General features: G+C 42.7%; 1 protein-coding gene across 12 annotated transcripts in view; it reads left to right on the forward strand.

Annotated features, from left to right (window-relative positions):
* Window positions 1–17,182, forward strand: part of JADE1 (jade family PHD finger 1) — a 45,222-nt gene that overhangs the window by 10,298 nt on the left and 17,742 nt on the right. For all 12 annotated transcript variants that reach the window (XM_077176766.1, XM_054632729.2, XM_054632730.2 and 9 more), the window contains 2 exons: window positions 12,904–12,986; window positions 16,347–16,504. In XM_077176766.1, coding sequence (XP_077032881.1) covers window positions 12,904–12,986; window positions 16,347–16,504 — 241 coding nt within the window. The remainder of the gene's footprint in view (window positions 1–12,903; window positions 12,987–16,346; window positions 16,505–17,182) is intronic.

Raw genomic sequence — 17,182 nt, forward strand, 5'->3', positions numbered from 1 at the left:
TTTCCTCACTGCATTTGAAGATTTTCTTTGAGGAATTGCTTACAAGAATTTGAATTCAGCAAATCACTGATTTGGATACAGAGGATATTTATGGTTTTTAACTGTTCTTGTACTGCTGTAACTAGCACACACTGTGGTATCTCTCTCTGTCTTGTGTGTGGATTCCAGGCACTGATAATCTTTCATTTAAGCAGAAAAAATAAGGGGTGGGGGGAGGAGGGACATTCCAGTTTAGGGAATGTGCCAAGGTGTCTTATTTGCCCAAATGAGCAAGTAAATTGCACTTGGCAATACTGCAGCTTAGCCAGTTGTCAGAGAGGTTTTTGTGGTTTTAATTTGACCTATCTGGGTGCACATCTTCAAGCCTAGGGTTTTTTTCTAAAATTTCAGTCTGAAAATGACTGGGGTGGTTTCCTAGGTGCTTTTGAAAAGCTTCACTCTGAGAATTTACCCCTGTGGTATGCTGTGGCCCCATGTGAGCAGGTGACTGCTTCACCTGCATGCATTTCATAGGTGTGTCTGTGCTGCCTGGGATCTGCTCAGGTATGGCCAAAGCTGCCTCTCTAAACAACCCTGGGCAAACTGGTGCTGAAATCAAGTAGTAAAGGTGAAGGGATTAGAGAAGGTAAGAACTAGCAGGCTGATTAGGAATTAATCCAAATAAGGATTGGGCAAAATCTGTTAGAGGTGAGGAATTTGGCTTGGTTTTGGAGAGCTACCTGCAGCTGGGGGATTTTGGAGGAAGAAACCCCAAACAAACCAGACATGTTTTTATTGGTTAGAAGTTTAGTTGAGGTTATGAAAATTGAAATCTGTGTACTTCCTTAAAGGTGATGTATACTTCCCAGAATCAAAGCTGTGTTTTTATTGTAAGATAAACAAGTAGCAACAAACATGATATCTTCCATTAAAATTTAGTCTCACCCTTTTTTCATTCCCTAGCAGCTTTATAAAATAGTGTTTTATATTAATAATATCTTTATTTTCACTCTCTTAGCTGTTTTTTTTAAGCCTCTTCATGTGTCTTGTGTAACAGCTTTTACCAAATAAAATATGAAGCAGTTAATCTTGGAATTGAAGTTCTGAAATAGATACAATTGACTGACCTGTTGCTGATTACAGTGCTTGTTTGTAATGTCACTTGATGTATGACTATTTGGAATAGAGCTATCAACTTAGTGAATTATATTTTCCACAATATCTGTTCCATAGATCATGATATAAGAAAATGAGTTTGGAAAAGAAAAGGAAACCTCTTGCCCTTTTATGATATATCTATTTTAAAGCCTGGTTATTGCAAATGACTTCACTGAATGAATTGCATGGCAAAGGTAGTGAGATTTTAACAGTGTTTTCAAATATTATTTGAAATATATACCATTTCCTTTGCATTACACTTGTTCTTACCTTGATTATGTTGATTATGGTTTTTTTCTTTTTTTTTTGCCTCTTGTTTTGTTACTGGGTGAATTAAGATACAGGTTCCTGCATACTCATTCTATTTCTATATACATGTTCAGAAGGAATGTTTAATGTGGGGTCAGCACTTCCAAGGCTTTTTGTCATTCGAACTTCCCTGAAAAGAATGACTGACTTAGCTTAGGTCCTTTCCTCTTTTCCTGTTACAGGAGATACCAGTGGTTCCTTGCAACTATCTTTGAATGTCAAGGGTGTCCCCTTACAGGTTTCACCTTCACAGGATCTCTCTTGCCTTTGGTAGAATTACTGATTACTCTTCACTATGTTTGTTTCTGTATTCTTACTTTGCCAGTAGTATCTCTGATCCACTGTACTTACAGTAGTCTTAGAAGGGGAAGCAAGTTTGCCCCCCAAAAAATAGCAACATTTCTCTTCATTTTTTGTGGTATGTATCAAAGGCTTCAAGTTTTTCCCCCCAAAAAATATAAAAATTTCTACTGATTTTTTAGGGTTTGTATTGAAAGCTTCAAGTTTTTCACTAGCTGTTTTTCCTTCTCACAGTTTCCAGAGCCTGACAACATTTAAATTTGACTATTCTGGGACAACAGTTACATTTGACTATTCTGGGTGTTTCAAACAGACATCATCTAATTGAAAAGCTGCAATTTGAATCAATTCCTGCTTGGAATCCTGTTGGCAAACACCTGCTTCCCTTTCAGTCAGTGGTGTTTCTTGACCCTCCAGTGGACTTGTTGCTTCATGGTTTTTGAGCTTAGGGCTCAGCCTTGCTGTCCCTCATCCTAAATGAGGGTTGTGCCTCCAGCTGCTGCAGTTCTGCAGCTGATTTTTGCATACCATGCTTTACTAGGCTGGGATCAGGCATCTCAAATTCATCATGAGGGTCACTGAGGAAATGTGGTTGGGCTAACCTGAATGATGGTGATTTTTTGGACTAGGCTTGTGCAACTTGGAAAATATTTTGAAATCTACATTTCATTCTCTTGAGCTCAGGATCCTGAATATTTGGAATGTAATAGTAATGATGCCACTAATAATGGAATTTATTAAAAAAAAAAAAGTTGTTTTTCATTGGATCACTGAACTGAATCAGTTTCCTTGGTAGTCTCAAGGAAACAAAGCTCATACCCAAGTGCTAAAAATACATTATTCTGGAGATACAGTAGTTCTTCAGAGGGAGAAAAAGGTGCTCTCATCTTGTGAGATGAAAGAAGGGAGAATGGCTTTCATTTAGGGGCAAAATAGAGCAGAGAAGAAAGCTTAACAGCATGGCTGCAGTCCTGGAGTATGTACATGTATTTACTGACTCATGTAAGATATTTTAGAGTGGGTGTTTATGTGTTTTTTGCAGAATTTGAAAGACTTGCAGCTTAAAGTCAGCACCCTTGCTTTCCTCATCACTTCTTCGCCCTCAGACTTGATTCTTTTCCTAAAGCTAAGCTCCCAAAAGTATTTATTTCATGTACTTCAACCTAACTACTAGAACTTGTTAAGCTGTGTCCCCTTAGAATCAAAATTCTAAATCCTCATTTCAACTCAAAGCCAAAATAGCATATTTGAAGCACTGGGCAGGAGGTGTCAGTGCCAGTTTTGCCTGGCAGTTCTGAAGTGAATCCCTGGATATCTGAGCATGTTCTCAGGGATTTCATTTTCTGAAATTAGAGGTCACTTTTGAACATCTTACCCATGAAATATAATTGAATGAAAAATGACTGCAGGCATTGCTCTGCATTTTGAACTTTTGTCTAAATACAGAGGAATGGTGTTGAGAGAGGAGGCTTGGGGAAGTGCCTAAGAGTTTTTGCTGCTGAAAGCTTTTCTTCTTTGCTCACCTGGCAGAGCTTGTTTGTTCCTGTGGCCTTCCAGATAGTGCAGTACAGCAGCTATAATGGGCATTCATATTAGCCAGGCCCTTCATAAAAGCCTTGGGATGTACATGCTGCGTTCTTCAAAGCCTCTAGAAAGGAAATCAGTAATGTTCACCTCAAATCCATTACACTCCTGTTTTCTGCTGGCTGGCTTTGATAGTTTTTAAGCAAATTTTGTAACACTGCATTTCAGCTTGCTGCTCTGTTGCTAACCCTTCTCTTTATGGTTTGGGGTCTCACTCTAATTAAATGTTAGGTAGTGAAGCTGTCTTAGCTTTCCTGCTCAGTGTTTGACACCTGGCTTTTTAGTCTCATTGGTCTGTAAATCTGCAAAGGTGGTTTGTGCTAAATATTCCATATGCTGTTTCCTGGTGAGATGGAGTTGTGCAGTGGAGGAGTTCCCATTTATAGCTTCAAGGCATTCCTTTTTGCATAAATTGGTTTGACATGTGGACAGCTTGTTTTTGAGCAAGGTCTGAAACTCATGGGCATTTGTATAAGGGATATTGTGTGAAATCTAGGCATTCCTTGGTGTCCAAGAGAGTTTGTGTGCTGTTCTCCATGAACAAGGAATTCAAAGCATGATTTCATTCAGACTTTGCTTGCTTTTTCATTAATTCTTGGAGGGGTTATCAATTTATCACACTCCTACATGCAGAGTGTCCGAGAGGAGAACTGAAGACACTTGCAGATGAAAAATACTTCCAAGATTTACAGAGTTTCACGTGAGTTCTGAGAAATGAAAGATTTAATACCTATGGATTATAGACTAGAGTTCTGTAATTTAGGCAGACCCTTATTGTATCATTGCTAAACAAATGTTATTTTAAAGTTAAACGAATTTTGCCAATATCCATTGCGCTGACTGAATGACGAGGATCTTAGATTTGGAAAGGGCTTTGAATCCCAGTGGATTCCTGTAGTGTTTGAGATGGATCCCAGGGTGCCTTCACAAAGGTTACTGAGTACATAACCTTGGGGGTGTGTGTCATTTACTGTGGAATTGCATGTGCAGAGCTTTGTGCAAAGGAAGCGAGGAAGGTTTTTTTGTTTTTTCATCTGAACCTGCCAGGAGGGTAAGGAATGGTGACTGAACAACAGAATGTAATGTAGTCTCAGTGCTCAGAATGTGGGCAAAGCAGCAAGTGTGCTGGGTCACTGTGTGCCTTTGAGAAAGGGTTGGTGAGTAATGGCAGATGGTAGGAACCAGCACCTTACCTGAGGGTTAATCTCAGAGTGGGGCAGAGTGGCTTGTGCTGAAGTTGCTGGAGAGATCTGGAAGTGTGATTTGAAAGGCTTATCTTGCCTGATAGGGTATCACTTCTGAGGAAGGGGCTTCCCATAATGACCACCATCATTTGACTGGAGGAAAAGTGCCAGGAAAACAGCAGCTCTGGACACGAGGAGAGCAGGCCACAAAGCTTTTCAAGGAATTAGTAAATAAAGTCCCCAGGGAAAATGTTTTTGCTGGTGCTGGGGTCCATCAGTGCTTGTCAGTTTTTAAACACTGCCTCCTAAGGGCACAGGAGCCGGCAGTTCCTGAATGTTGCAAGTCAAGCAGGCAAGGGAGAAGGCTGGGCTGAACAGGGATGTCCTCTTGGATGGAAGCCAAAAAAGGGAGGTGCATTCTGAGTACAGCAAGGTCAGGTGACATGGGAAGAACACAGAGATGCTGCTTGCCACTGTAGGGAGAAATTCATGTGGCCAAAGCTCACGTGGAGTTGAAGGTGGCCAGAAATGTGGGGAACAATAAAGGGTTTTGTTCAATACATTAGTGGTAAAAGGCAGTATTGAAATAGCATCAGCTTGTTACGGGGTGAGGATGGTCACCTTACAAACAGGGACAGGGACATGGCAGAGGAGTTTAATGCATTCTTTGCCCCTGTCTTCAATGCTGATGATGGCCCAAGGGGGTCTCAGTGCCCTGAGCTGGAGGATCATGACAGTGAGAATCATCAACTCCCAGTTGACCCTGAACTTGTGCAGGATCTGTTGCTGCAGCTGGATCCCTACAAATCCATAGGGCCTGATGGGATTCATCACAGAATCCTCAAGGAGCTAGCTGATATCACTGAAAAACATTTCTTTATGATTTTTGAATGGTTTCAGGAATTCTGAGACATCCCAGCTGACTGGAAGCTGGCAAATATCATCACAATTTTCAAGAGAAGGAAGATCCCTGAAACTACAGTTCTGTCAATGTCACTTCAGTGCCTAATCATGGAAAAGATTAATTTAATCATGGTAAAATCATGGAAAAGGTTATTTGGGGAGGTATTGAAAAACAGCTGTAGGATAACACAACCAGCCTTGTGCCAGCACAGCTTTGTGAGGGGAAAGTCCTGCTTGTTGAATCCTTCTACAACAGAGTGACCTACTTGGTTGGTCTAGGAAAGCCAGTAGATGCAATCTTTTTGGACTTGAGCAAAGCTTTGGACACTGTGTCTCATAAGATCCTTCTGGACAAGATGTCCAACACACAGCTGGGATAACCCTGTTACATGATGGCTGAGCCACTGGCTCATGGGTCAGGCACAAAGGATTACAGGGAGTGGGGTGACATCAGCTGGTGTCCAGGCTCTGCAGGGCTCCCTCCTCACCCTGTGCTCTTCAACATCTTCCTAAATGGCCTGGACATGGAGCTGAAAGGAATGCTAAGTGAGTGTGCTGAGGACACTTCATTGGGAGCTGCTGTCAACTCCCTTGAGGGCAGAGGGGCCCTGCAAGACCTCAGGAGATAAGAGAGATGAGCAATCCCTATGATGAGCAATCCCTATATGAAGGACAAGTGCAAGATTCTGCACCTGGGATGGGGCAACCCTGGATGTACAGAGAGGCTGGAAAGCAGTGCCACAAAAAGGGCCCTGGAGGTCCTGGTCAAGGGAAAGTTGAGTATGAGTCAGCAGTGCCCTGGCAGCCAAGGGGGCAGCTGTGTCCTAGGGGCCATCAGGCACAGCATTGCCAGCTGGGCAAGGGAGGGGATTGTCCTGCTCTGCTGTGCACTGGGGTGGCCTCACCTCCAGAGCTTGGGGGCAGTTCTGGGGTGCCACAATTTAAAAAAGACATTAAGCCATGAGAAGCCATCCAGAGAAGGGCCACAAAGATGGTGGAGGGTCTGTAAGAGTGGCTGAGGTCACTTGGTCTGTCCAGCTTGGAGAAGAAGAGACTGAGAAGAGACATTGTGGTCTTCAACATCCTCGTGAGGGGAAGCAGAGGGGTAGGTACAGATCTCTTCCCTCTCATGACCGGGACAGGACTCAAGGAAATGGCATGAAGTGAACCAGGGAGGTTTAGGTTGGATGTCAGGAGAAGTTTCTTCACCCAGAGGGTGTTTGGGCACTGGAACAGGGCAGTGTCACAGCACCAACCTGACAGAGTTCACAAAGCATTTGAGCAATGCTCTCAGGCTCATGGTGTGACTCCTGGGACTGGTCCTGTGCAGGGCCAGGAGTCAGACTCCTTGGTCCTTGTGGGTCCCTTCCAGCTCAGCACATTCTGTGATGCCATGATTCATTTTTGGAGAGGCACATTCATTTTTCTCTACAAGACTGCTAGATTGAGTACACCTAAGTCCACTGGACTTTCAAGGCCTTGACAACATCATGTTATCAGCCTGCGAGTGGGAGGTGCTCAAATTGACTTTGATAACCTCTACTAAACTTGAGTTAAAACTGTCATGGTAGAACTTTGCTACCATGGGAGTTGGTCTGGGGCTCGAGTGGCACTTGGCTCTTGTGCTGAGAAACAAGATGAGGTCAAGGAATTCCTGACTGTTCCAGGAGTGACGTGTGCCTGTGCGTGGTTATGTGTGTGTTCTGTGAGATGATAAAACTCAAAGACGTGCTGCTGAGGAAAGGGATGACAGGTGGCAACTTGTGTTAAAGTGCTGTGGCAGGGAGCTGCAGGGATGGCTCATTATGTGTGTCAGAGACTGAGCACTTGTGCTGTGGTGCTGTAAAGCACTGCAGAGATCTCATGGATCCACGCATTGTTCAGCAGCTGCAACTGGGGAGTCGTCAACTGATAGTGAATTTCAAGGAGCATTGCTGTTGACAAGAGATAAAAGGCTATTGCTTCTTGTGTTCTGATCTTGGATGAGATTATTGTATTATAATATGCTATAAAGATAAGGAAGATAGATGAGCAAGCCCTCCAGCACCAGGAAAGTGAGAAAGGAAATTTGGCTTTGTGAAATGCTGTCTTAGGTGGTGTTTGCTTGCATGCTGCTTTCTCTGTGGTAAGGCCTGAGGATTTCTGCCCAGCCAGCTCTTTCTGTACCTGATGTAGTGGAAACTGCCCACAGAATAGTTTGCTTATGTTTGCTTTGTGCTGGAATTTGAGTCCAAGCAGGGAGATATTTCCAAGTGGCACAGAAATCCTGCTGTAAGGAGCTGTGGGCCAGACACTAAATGGAGAGATTGAGCACCTCTGTTTTCTCCCTGGGCTGTAGATCTTTGTGACAGCGTTGGCAGCAGCACCTCGTTGGTCTCAGAGTGAGCTGCAGAGCAGCACAGGCATCTGGAAGGGCTGGTGCTAAGCAGAAGTGACAGGCAGACATGGATCTGTGTCAGGGCTGCTTTGCTGTGTCGTGCTGCCTGCTGGAGCAGGGTAGCAGCCCTGTATTTACCGTGGGAGAAGTGTAAAGAAGTGAGGCTTTGAAGTGTTCAGAGGCTGCAGCAGCAGGTAGTTCTCCAGGGACACAGCTGGGTGCCTCACAGGTGGCTTTACAACAGCCTTGTGCATGATACCTAATAGCTGAGACTTCTCTGCTCATGCTGAGCAGTGTATTAGTTGTGGGGTAGAATTCCCTGAGGGTTTGAATTGTTTTATTGGTTCCAAGCAATTTTCTGTTTTGATTGGATTTTTTTTTCTTGGGATGAAAACGTATTCTTGACAGATCATTTAATAAAATGATGCAGTTAAAATTGATTAAGTTTTTCCTTTTGGGAAGCCTGTGTTCTTCACAAGTGGGGAAAAGGAATGCACACTCCTTGATTGCTTTCTTTTGTGATCAGGAGGCGTGTGTGTTACATACACCCTGTGGCAGTATTATAAGAACACTGTATTTACAGTGTGAAGTGTTCATAGCAGCTTTGGGGAACAGAAAAAAATTCCTATTTGAGTCTGAGAAATCCTTTGCAGCGCCAGTGGTGTGTTAGAGCTCTGCCTCCCTTGCTGAGGATTACACCTTTTTTGTGCTTTGGGATTCCTTTTTGCTTTTTTTTCTTCAAGTAGATAAATGCAAAAGGAAAACTAAGAGCAGGTAATAGGAGTGGGATCCCTCTCCTGTTGTTCTCAGTGATGAAATCCTTTTAAAACACACAAACACCTTGGTCATCTGAAAGAATCTGAACTCTGAGAGAATCCAAATGATCTTGGTCTCTCTCCCAGAGGGATGATGCTCAGTAGGCTACTGTGTTCATCCATTCATGTAACTCTTAATAAGATCCCTTTTACTTCTGATGTCTAAACAATGATGGAAATGCATGTTTTGGATGTCTGTATTTGGCTTCGTGCCTTGGAGTTGTGTATTTTTCATATTTACTGTTTCTCACATGGCTTATGGTAGCATGGGCTCTCTTAACATCTCACTGTTTTTCCATCTGCTGTGAAACTCATTCTTCCCATGAGGTATATAATGGTATCTTACACAACTTTTATATCTTCCAAGTCCCAGTGATTCAGACTTGCCTTACGATTTTTTGAAAAAAAATTAATTCTATTTTACCATAACAGAGTTTAACTCTTGTCTTGATCTTTTAGTTGCTTTTCTAGTCTTGGTGATCCTAATCCAGTTTGGGACTAGGGCTAGTACTCATCAAACTTGATGAACACAGTGATTTTGGGTACTTAATGAAAGAGAATGATTTTGGTGAAGTGTCTGGAACCTTCCTGAAATAACTGAGCTAGGTTCATGTGCTGATTGTAGTACAGAAGAGCTGTTTTTTAAATCCTGTGTTTTGTTTTGACCAGAGTAGATTCTGCCTTCTCTATAATCCAGGGATGGTTCTGCATGCACTCAGATGTACAAATCAGATCATTAACCACTGAAGGAAGTGTAATGGGCTGTGAAGTTCTGCTTTCAGTGAGGTCCCTTTTCTGGATTAAGTATGAAAATATGGAAAGGATGCTTAATAGACAAATAACATCCCGAATTTTCCTCCTGCACTTCTGTTGGTGTAGGCAGAGTGGGTGGATGGCTTATTAATGAGGGCTTTGGGAAATTCAGTGACTTGGGCTTGGCACTGGTGAAGACAGTGACATTTTCCCATTAGCTTTGATGGAAGCAGAATTGAAACTCTGTCTGGGATTTCAGAAGTAGTTAGATTCAATACTCTTATGGGCTGGATATTTTGCTGTCATTTGGCTGGCTCTTTCAATTTCTTCCTTTCTTGTCTAAGCAGTGGTGCTGGTTTGAATCTGAATTCAAGGCTTACAGTCTGGCTTTGTTTATTCAGTGAGTAAATGTTTTCCCTATTGACGTGAAGCCCTTGCCAAAGGTCATCTGCTAGCTGCAGTGTGTAGTAAAACCTCAGTCCCATGAGGAATTCTTCCCACTGTTTTCTCCTAGCATTTTGTAGTTTGCACTGCTCAGAAAAATCCAGCAGCCCCTTCAGTTACCAGTGTTTTCACTGTGAGTTCACAAGTGTTGTGTGCGAGGAAGAGGCTGTTACAGAACTACCTGAGAAACTTTCTTCCCTTATTCAGTGGAAAAAAAACCCCTCATTATAATAGATCCTGATGAAGGCTGGCTGTGTTTGACTTGTCTCTTAAGCATGGAAATTTTACATAGTGTGCTTTCATACAGCACTTAAAAATCATTTCAAGTGAAGCTGCTGTAGTTTTGATAAGAGTTAGTTGCCCTTTTGTGAAGCGTGGAACAGTTAATGAATGCAGTGACCAAACCCTTGTGTACATGGACACACAAGGGTGCATTTAAGACACTTGTTCTGATGTGTAAGATGACACAGTGAGGAAATGGAGATGGGTGATATGGCAGGGATTGTCTTACTCCTCACCTTTGTAGTTTCTTTGTGGTATGAGAGGGACCTGGAAAAAGCTGCCCATACTCTTTTTAAATTCAGTTTATGAGAAGCTGACATCAGAGCTGAATAAAGGACACTGGTAAAGACCCAGAAGTACATCACACTGCCACTACAGTAATTTTGCCAGATGCTTGCTTTACTTGGGAGTAGCTGTGTTAAAACCTCCAGACTCATCTCTTACCCATGGCATTCACATTCCCTGAACATGATTCCTTCACCCAGGGTTTTCTCCTGGGAAGCTGAAAGGCAGCGAGAGAGGCCTCAGAGAAAAGGAGAACAATTCTTACCTCATTTGCTTCTCCTGTGTTTTGCTCCCATGTGGAATGTGTTTGAGGATTGTTTACCCACAGGTGATTGTTTCATTGGATTCTGATGTGGGTTATTTCCACTCATTGGCCAATCAGTGCCAAGCTGTGTTGGGACTCCGGAGAGAGTCAGGAGTTTTCATTATTATCTTTTTAGCCTTCTGTAAATATCCTTTCTGTATTCTTTAGTATAGTATAGTATTCTTTAATATGATATAGTACAATAATTAATTAGCTTCTGATAAGATGGAGTCAGGTGCATCATTCTCTCCCCTTGTTGGGGTTGCCTGCATTTACAATACTCACCAAAACTTGAATCAAACACTCCTTGCCAATACAACTTGTTGTTCCTAATTCTTTCTCTTGTGAGCAGGCTCTCTCTCCCAGGTCTAGCAGTGTAAACAACCACTCAGATCCACAAAAGAATTGGAAATTTCCAGGTGCTGACTTGCTGCTGCAGTGGCAGCTAGTTGGTCAGATATTAATGTCTTGCCAATGGAAAATATCAGAACCCATGAGAACTGAATAGTAATCTGTGTGGGTGTGTATGTGCTCTGTGTCTTCTAGGGAGGCTGTTGATAAAAGAAATCACATCTGTCTGAGTGTTAAAATGTTAATATTTACATTGCTGCATTACAGGAAATAAATCTGGATTTTTTTGTCATGCATTTTAGCTGTACATCTCACAGTTTTTGTGATGGATTTACTTATTCCCTTCTGACCTTAAGTAGAGTTTGGGAATGGTCTGATAGGATCCTCACAAGATGTTTGTACTCCTGCTTGTGTTTCCTCTTTAGTTTTCAAGGGAACATTTGGTAGTTAAATGATCTTGGAAGTCTGGCTTTTAATAAATGGCAGTCAGTTGCTGTTTTTCTTCCTTTTTTTCCCCTTCATAGAAAGAAGGAAGAGTGCCAATAACTTCACTATCTCTTATATTAAAACACTAATATTTGCTTAAAAGGATCCTCTCTGTATTCTTACCTCAGGAGATAAGATTTTTAGCTATTTCCTGGGAACGTTGCTTCAATTTTGACCATTATGCATATTCTGTGTAATGTCTGTTACTCATTGCTGTGTTCCAGAGAGGTTTTATCAGGGCAGATTTCTTAATGTATCACTAACTGGAAAGAGAAGACAAACAGATAACTAAAGCATAATGTATTCAGTCATACCTTTCCAATGAAAATGCTGAACAGCTACTTCACTTCTGAAATGATTTTTTAAACATTTTTAATAGAGAACTTATCCCATCCTGTGCTTTCTGATCCTCGAGAGTTTTCTGTGGGCTGCTGTGAGGTGGTGCTGCTCTTACAGACTGTAGCTTTACCCTTTTTACTCCTACCATGTTTATGCACAGACAGTGAAGGAATGAGCAGTGTGGGAAGGCTTTTGCATCAGTTTACTTCAATTTGTCTACAATTAATGTCCAGATCTGCAAATTCTGAGTTAATGACATAGGACTTAGCTTCCCTATCAGATAGACCTAGTACAAGTCCTTCATCTCTGCAACCCAGAAAGATTTATTGGCTTTTTTTTTTTTTTCACTGCTGCTGTGTAGTTGGCAGTGGAAAATACCTGCTGTACCTGTGAATCTTACTGTGTTGAAATTGGTTGATTTGCACAGGTATAATACATTCTGGTGTCAAAGCACTATCTTGTCAAAGGAGTGCAGATTCTTTCTCTTTTTCCTTTCCTCCTGTTACAATATTTCTGAAAGCTGACAGAGACTCTGTCAAACACTTTCAAGGCAAAAAGGTATAATTTGTTTGGAATGTAGTGAATAATTATGCAGACAAAAATCATGCAGCCACACTGGGAGATTTGCTTGGGAGAAGAAACAACAGCTTGTTCTGTGGGCTCTGCTGTGTGTGTGTGCTTCATTTTGCAGAGGCTTGTGCCAGCAGAAATCAGGTAACCAGTGTAGGTATCTAGGACATTAGCTTCAAAGAGTACATCCCAGGCTGTTGGCAGAGCTCCTGGTCAGTTATTAATCTGCAGGAAGTCATTTATTGATGCTCAGGGGGAAGGATGTTCTGAAGTGGCTTTTTTGGAATGCTGGGTGGAAGGCAGGTAAGTGCAGTGCAGCCAGGACAGGCACACCTCAGCTGGGAAATGGGAAACAAAACACACCCAGGAGAGTGATCACAGAAATTCAGGATTGAGTGGCTTTTATTCTCTGGTTCATTTTGAAAGAGTTTCCTGGGGGTTTGTCACAGAAGCCTGCAAATTATCATTTCTCTGTCCTAGGTCTGTCTACCTGGTCCCAGCATTCCAGATCTCAGCGTCGCAGGACTTCGTGCTCCAGAGATGAAGACCGAAAACCTTCTGAGGTATTTCTGGAATTTGATTTGCATTTTGTTACATCTCTCAAAGTACCTGTACACACAATATATCTATATCTTTTTATCTTTTCTGGTAATGGATCATTTTTTTCTGATTTACTTTTTTTTATTTTTTAGATTTTTTTTCCCCCCTACATTTTGGCTGGCTCATACCTCCCCTCCCTCAGCCCTTCTTCCCCTCTCCCCCCTGCCCTGAAGATTAGAGAGTTCAGCTGTTGGCACAGCTACTGCCAGCACCAGTTTCTATCTGTGAATTTTGTTGTAGTCTGACACCCATTCAGCATAGCTGCAGAGTCTTTCTTGTGCTATTTTAGGCATCGGGGTTTATTTGCAGCTTGATTTGTGAACAGTGGAAATTTACATTAGGTGCATTTATTTCATAGTTTGTATTGGAGCTCTGTGTGTGTGATCTTTGCTAAAGTGCTTGTCAAACTAGAAATCTGCTTCCTGACAGTTCTGTCTCGTCTAGTGCTTTGAAGAAATGCTATCAGGGGAGATAAAAATCTTTGAACTTTCCAGGTTGGATCAGCTGTTAGTAACACACAAAATGTGATCCATTTCTTTGGAAATGTTCTTGCTGAATCTTCCTGTCTTCAGGCAAAATACTACACTGCAGACTTTGTAGAAGCTGCAAAGAAAGGATTAGCTCTGGGAAACGGAATTTCTCATTTATTGCACTTGCCTAGGACATGTATTCCTTACACATAAGTGGGTGGTGTTGAGGAAAAACTGCTTTATTAATCTCCCTAATGACAGTGTACCTGAGTCTCTGAGAAGAGTTTTCACAAGGAGAATGCCATTCAGTGTGAACTGTGCCTAGTACTGGTGTTTTCCAAACTCCTTTGATTGTTGGCTATTAAAGACCTTTTTTTTTGCCAATGTGGAGATCCCTGGTGAATTTATTCTTGTTAACAATAGGTTTGTTTTCCTTAGTTACCTTCCATGCCTCTCTTAGAAGTAGCCCCTTATACCTCCTTTTGAGACCCACCTGGTGAAAGGCTATCAAGAAATCATCTGAGATAATTAGGAGTCGTGTTGTTGGTTTTTTTGGTATGCTTCTGTCTTCTCCTCTGCCTTACCTTTTGCTGTCAGAATCTCTGCATTTTTTGCTGTTCTCTCCTGTTTTCTCAGTCTGGATGAGCTTCTCTTGTGCTTCCCTTTAGCTCTGCTCCCCAGCCTCTCCCCCCTGCTCTGTCCCTGCTCGCTGCTGGCAGGAAAGTGACACTCAGGGGGGACTCCCTGGGTGAAATCCTGGGCTCATTGAACTTGGTGGCAGAATTCCCACTGACTTCAGCGTGGCCAGGGTTTCACCCTTTAGCTTTGAAGTGTTCAGTGCTTCTGAGAGCCAGCACTTCTGTAAGCTCTGCTTTCCTCCAGGCACTCTGATTGCATCAGCAGCTAGAGCAGAAAGAATGGTGTCATGGGGCCACTGGCCTGGGAAAAGAGTTTCTTGGCTGTCAGGTGCTGCATTAGCTTTGCTTCTGAGGGAGTTTTGTGACAAATTTATCCAAGAGCCTGAGTTATTTTGGCTCTGAGATTGAGCAAGGTTTGCGTCCCATTTTATATTTTTAGTCTTCTCTTAATTTGACTTTTGATTGCTTTAAGTCAAATCATGTAAAAGTGCAGAATCCCCTGGCCAGCTGTGCTTGTTTGTTTTGTGAGCCCATTTACTTTGTGGCTTACTTTTCATTTCTTGATTGAAGCCTCACAGGACTTGTAATTTAATTGTTTTAAACATTTCATTATATTTCATTACCAGCATTCACCCTGTTCTTCATATGGCAATTTTTCTCTTTACTGTTTAATGCTGGCAGTTTTTTCTGAACATGTCAAGACAAGTGTTAAGAAAAATGTCATGATTTTGTGCTATTTTAATGACAAAACCAGTGTAGAAACAGAAACATATGTAGACAGAAGTGGGACAGTATGTGTGTGTTGGGAGGGAGGAGAGGTTTTGAGATGCACAGTGTGGCAAGGCAAATCACACTTGAAAACATTCTCAGAAATGTAATTAGCCATCAGATACACTAAAATACTTCCCCAAAATCCTGGCTTTTCAGGTGTGTGGTTGGTGGGTGATGGAAGTGGCTGCCTGGGTTGCTCTCTGTGCACCTCTGGTTCTGCCTCAGCCACACACAGCAGCGAGCTGGGGCTAAGGTGACAGCATGGCCATTGCTCTGGGGCTGGGAGCATGGGTCACTTTGCCCCCTTAGAAGCCTCATAAGGGAGCCTCAGAGCACTGCCCTGAAAATCCAGAGTTTTTTCTGCTGTAGCTGCAGTGTGGGGCTCTGTGGATGTTGTTTCTGACCACCGCTGACTGAGAAGTGTGCAGAGAGCTCTACCTGACATCTTCTTGTCCTGGTGGTGCTAATCTTCTGTCACCTGGTTGCTTTTTTAACCCTTTCCTTTGGATGAGGCATGGAGTAGTTAGGAATTAATGCTGTGGAGGTGAGGAGGGCCTTGCCTTTTGCAGGGAGCAGGGGGTGGGAAGGGCTGGAACTTGTGTCAGCAAGTGCAGGCTTGTAGTTGGGATGCCTCTGATAGCAGCACTTGGCTTTCTGCAATGCCAGCAGGCTGAAGCTGCCACAGCAGACCTGCCACAGGAGTGAATCCCTTTTTTATTTCATTCTGTGCCTTGTTGAAGACAGCATGGCTGCTTGTTCGTGGCTGCTAGCCCACAGGTTGCCAAACATCCTGCTGGCTTTAGAGCTGGATGCCTTTGCAAAGGCAAAGGAAAATTACAGCTGTGACACAGAGGTGTCTGTAGCTGATTGAATAAATAGCTGTGCTGAACGTGGAGCTACCACCAGAATTCCAGTTTGGGTCTTATTTTTTTATCTTTTGGGTTATTTTTATAAGTACTTGCACAAGGAGTCATCTTCCTAGAATTTCCTCTTGAGGCTGGTCATGGTGGAGTCATGCCTTGATTTCTACCACAGGGAATTTCTGGAATGTCTTGGTATGAGTCAGAGCTCCAACAATTAAAAAAAAAAATTCCAAAAAAGCCTGGGAGCAAAAATGAATCTTTTTTTTTTTGTGCTGCTTGGAGCTCCTGTAGCTTTTATTGCAGCTAATATGGAGGTGAAAGTGAGTAACACCTTTTAGAGCAAGTGTGCAGTGCAGGAGGAGCTCCAGGACGTGTAGTGCAGTTAGGTGAGATGATCCTGTCAGTATTTGTGCCCTCAGCCACCCCTCTCCCTGCCATGAAGCCAATCCCTGTTCTGCAGTGGGCTGGTGGTACAGTGCCCCTGTTGCCCAGCGTGCTCTGTGCTTACCCTGAAGCTGTGAATGCTCAATATCAAATGTCAGTGTCTCTGTTTTTTTCTCTCTTGGTCCCTCTCTTTGCAGGTGTTCAGAACGGACCTGATCACTGCCATGAAGTTACATGACTCCTTCCAGCTGAACCCTGATGAATACTATGTGCTGGCAGATCCCTGGAGGCAGGAGTGGGAAAAGGGAGTTCAGGTGCCAGTTAGCCCAGGGACCATCCCAGAACCAGTAGCCAGGTATCATTTGGAGGAGTGGGAACAAATACACACACGTTTGTGCTGCATTGCTTTGGCTTCCTGAGCTTTGTTGCACAGGAAAGTCTTGGTTCTCAGAGATGAACAGCAACCTGGAATCACCTTTTGGAATGGTCAGAGAGGTCAAGAGTCAGGCCTGTTCTGCCCATGTGAAACACAAATGTCAGAGAACTGTTTTTGGCAATGGGAGGTGATGAGAGAACATTAAAAATAGCTTCTATTTTTAAGCCAGACTTGAGCTCACTTATCATTGCTGGAAGAGCCCTTGTCAGGTGTTCCCTCTGCTTATTTCCAAGCCATAGGTTCTTTTCAAGGAACAGTTGGACAAACCAGGCTTAAGGGCTAGAGAAAACGCAGCATTTATTTTGTTTTCATAGGGATTTTTTTGTGATTTCTTTTATTAACCCAAGAAATTGATTGTGCAACATTTCAACTGTTTTAAAAACCATCCAGATGTTCATGTAACTAAATAATGTGAGATTTTCTAGCTCTTATCCAAAAGCCCCTTATTTTCCTTACCATGTTTGTTACACATAGATACTATTTCCTGTTTCAAATTAAACACTGCAGTCCTAAGGGCAGGAGTGTGCTGCAGCCCAGTTTATGCTTAGTAGGGGTTGGAGAAAATAAGAACAAGGATTTTTGCCATTTACTCATTCT

This window comes from Agelaius phoeniceus, chromosome 4 (genome assembly GCF_051311805.1).
Source record: "Agelaius phoeniceus isolate bAgePho1 chromosome 4, bAgePho1.hap1, whole genome shotgun sequence".
In the NCBI taxonomy this organism is placed as follows: Eukaryota; Metazoa; Chordata; class Aves; order Passeriformes; family Icteridae; genus Agelaius; species Agelaius phoeniceus.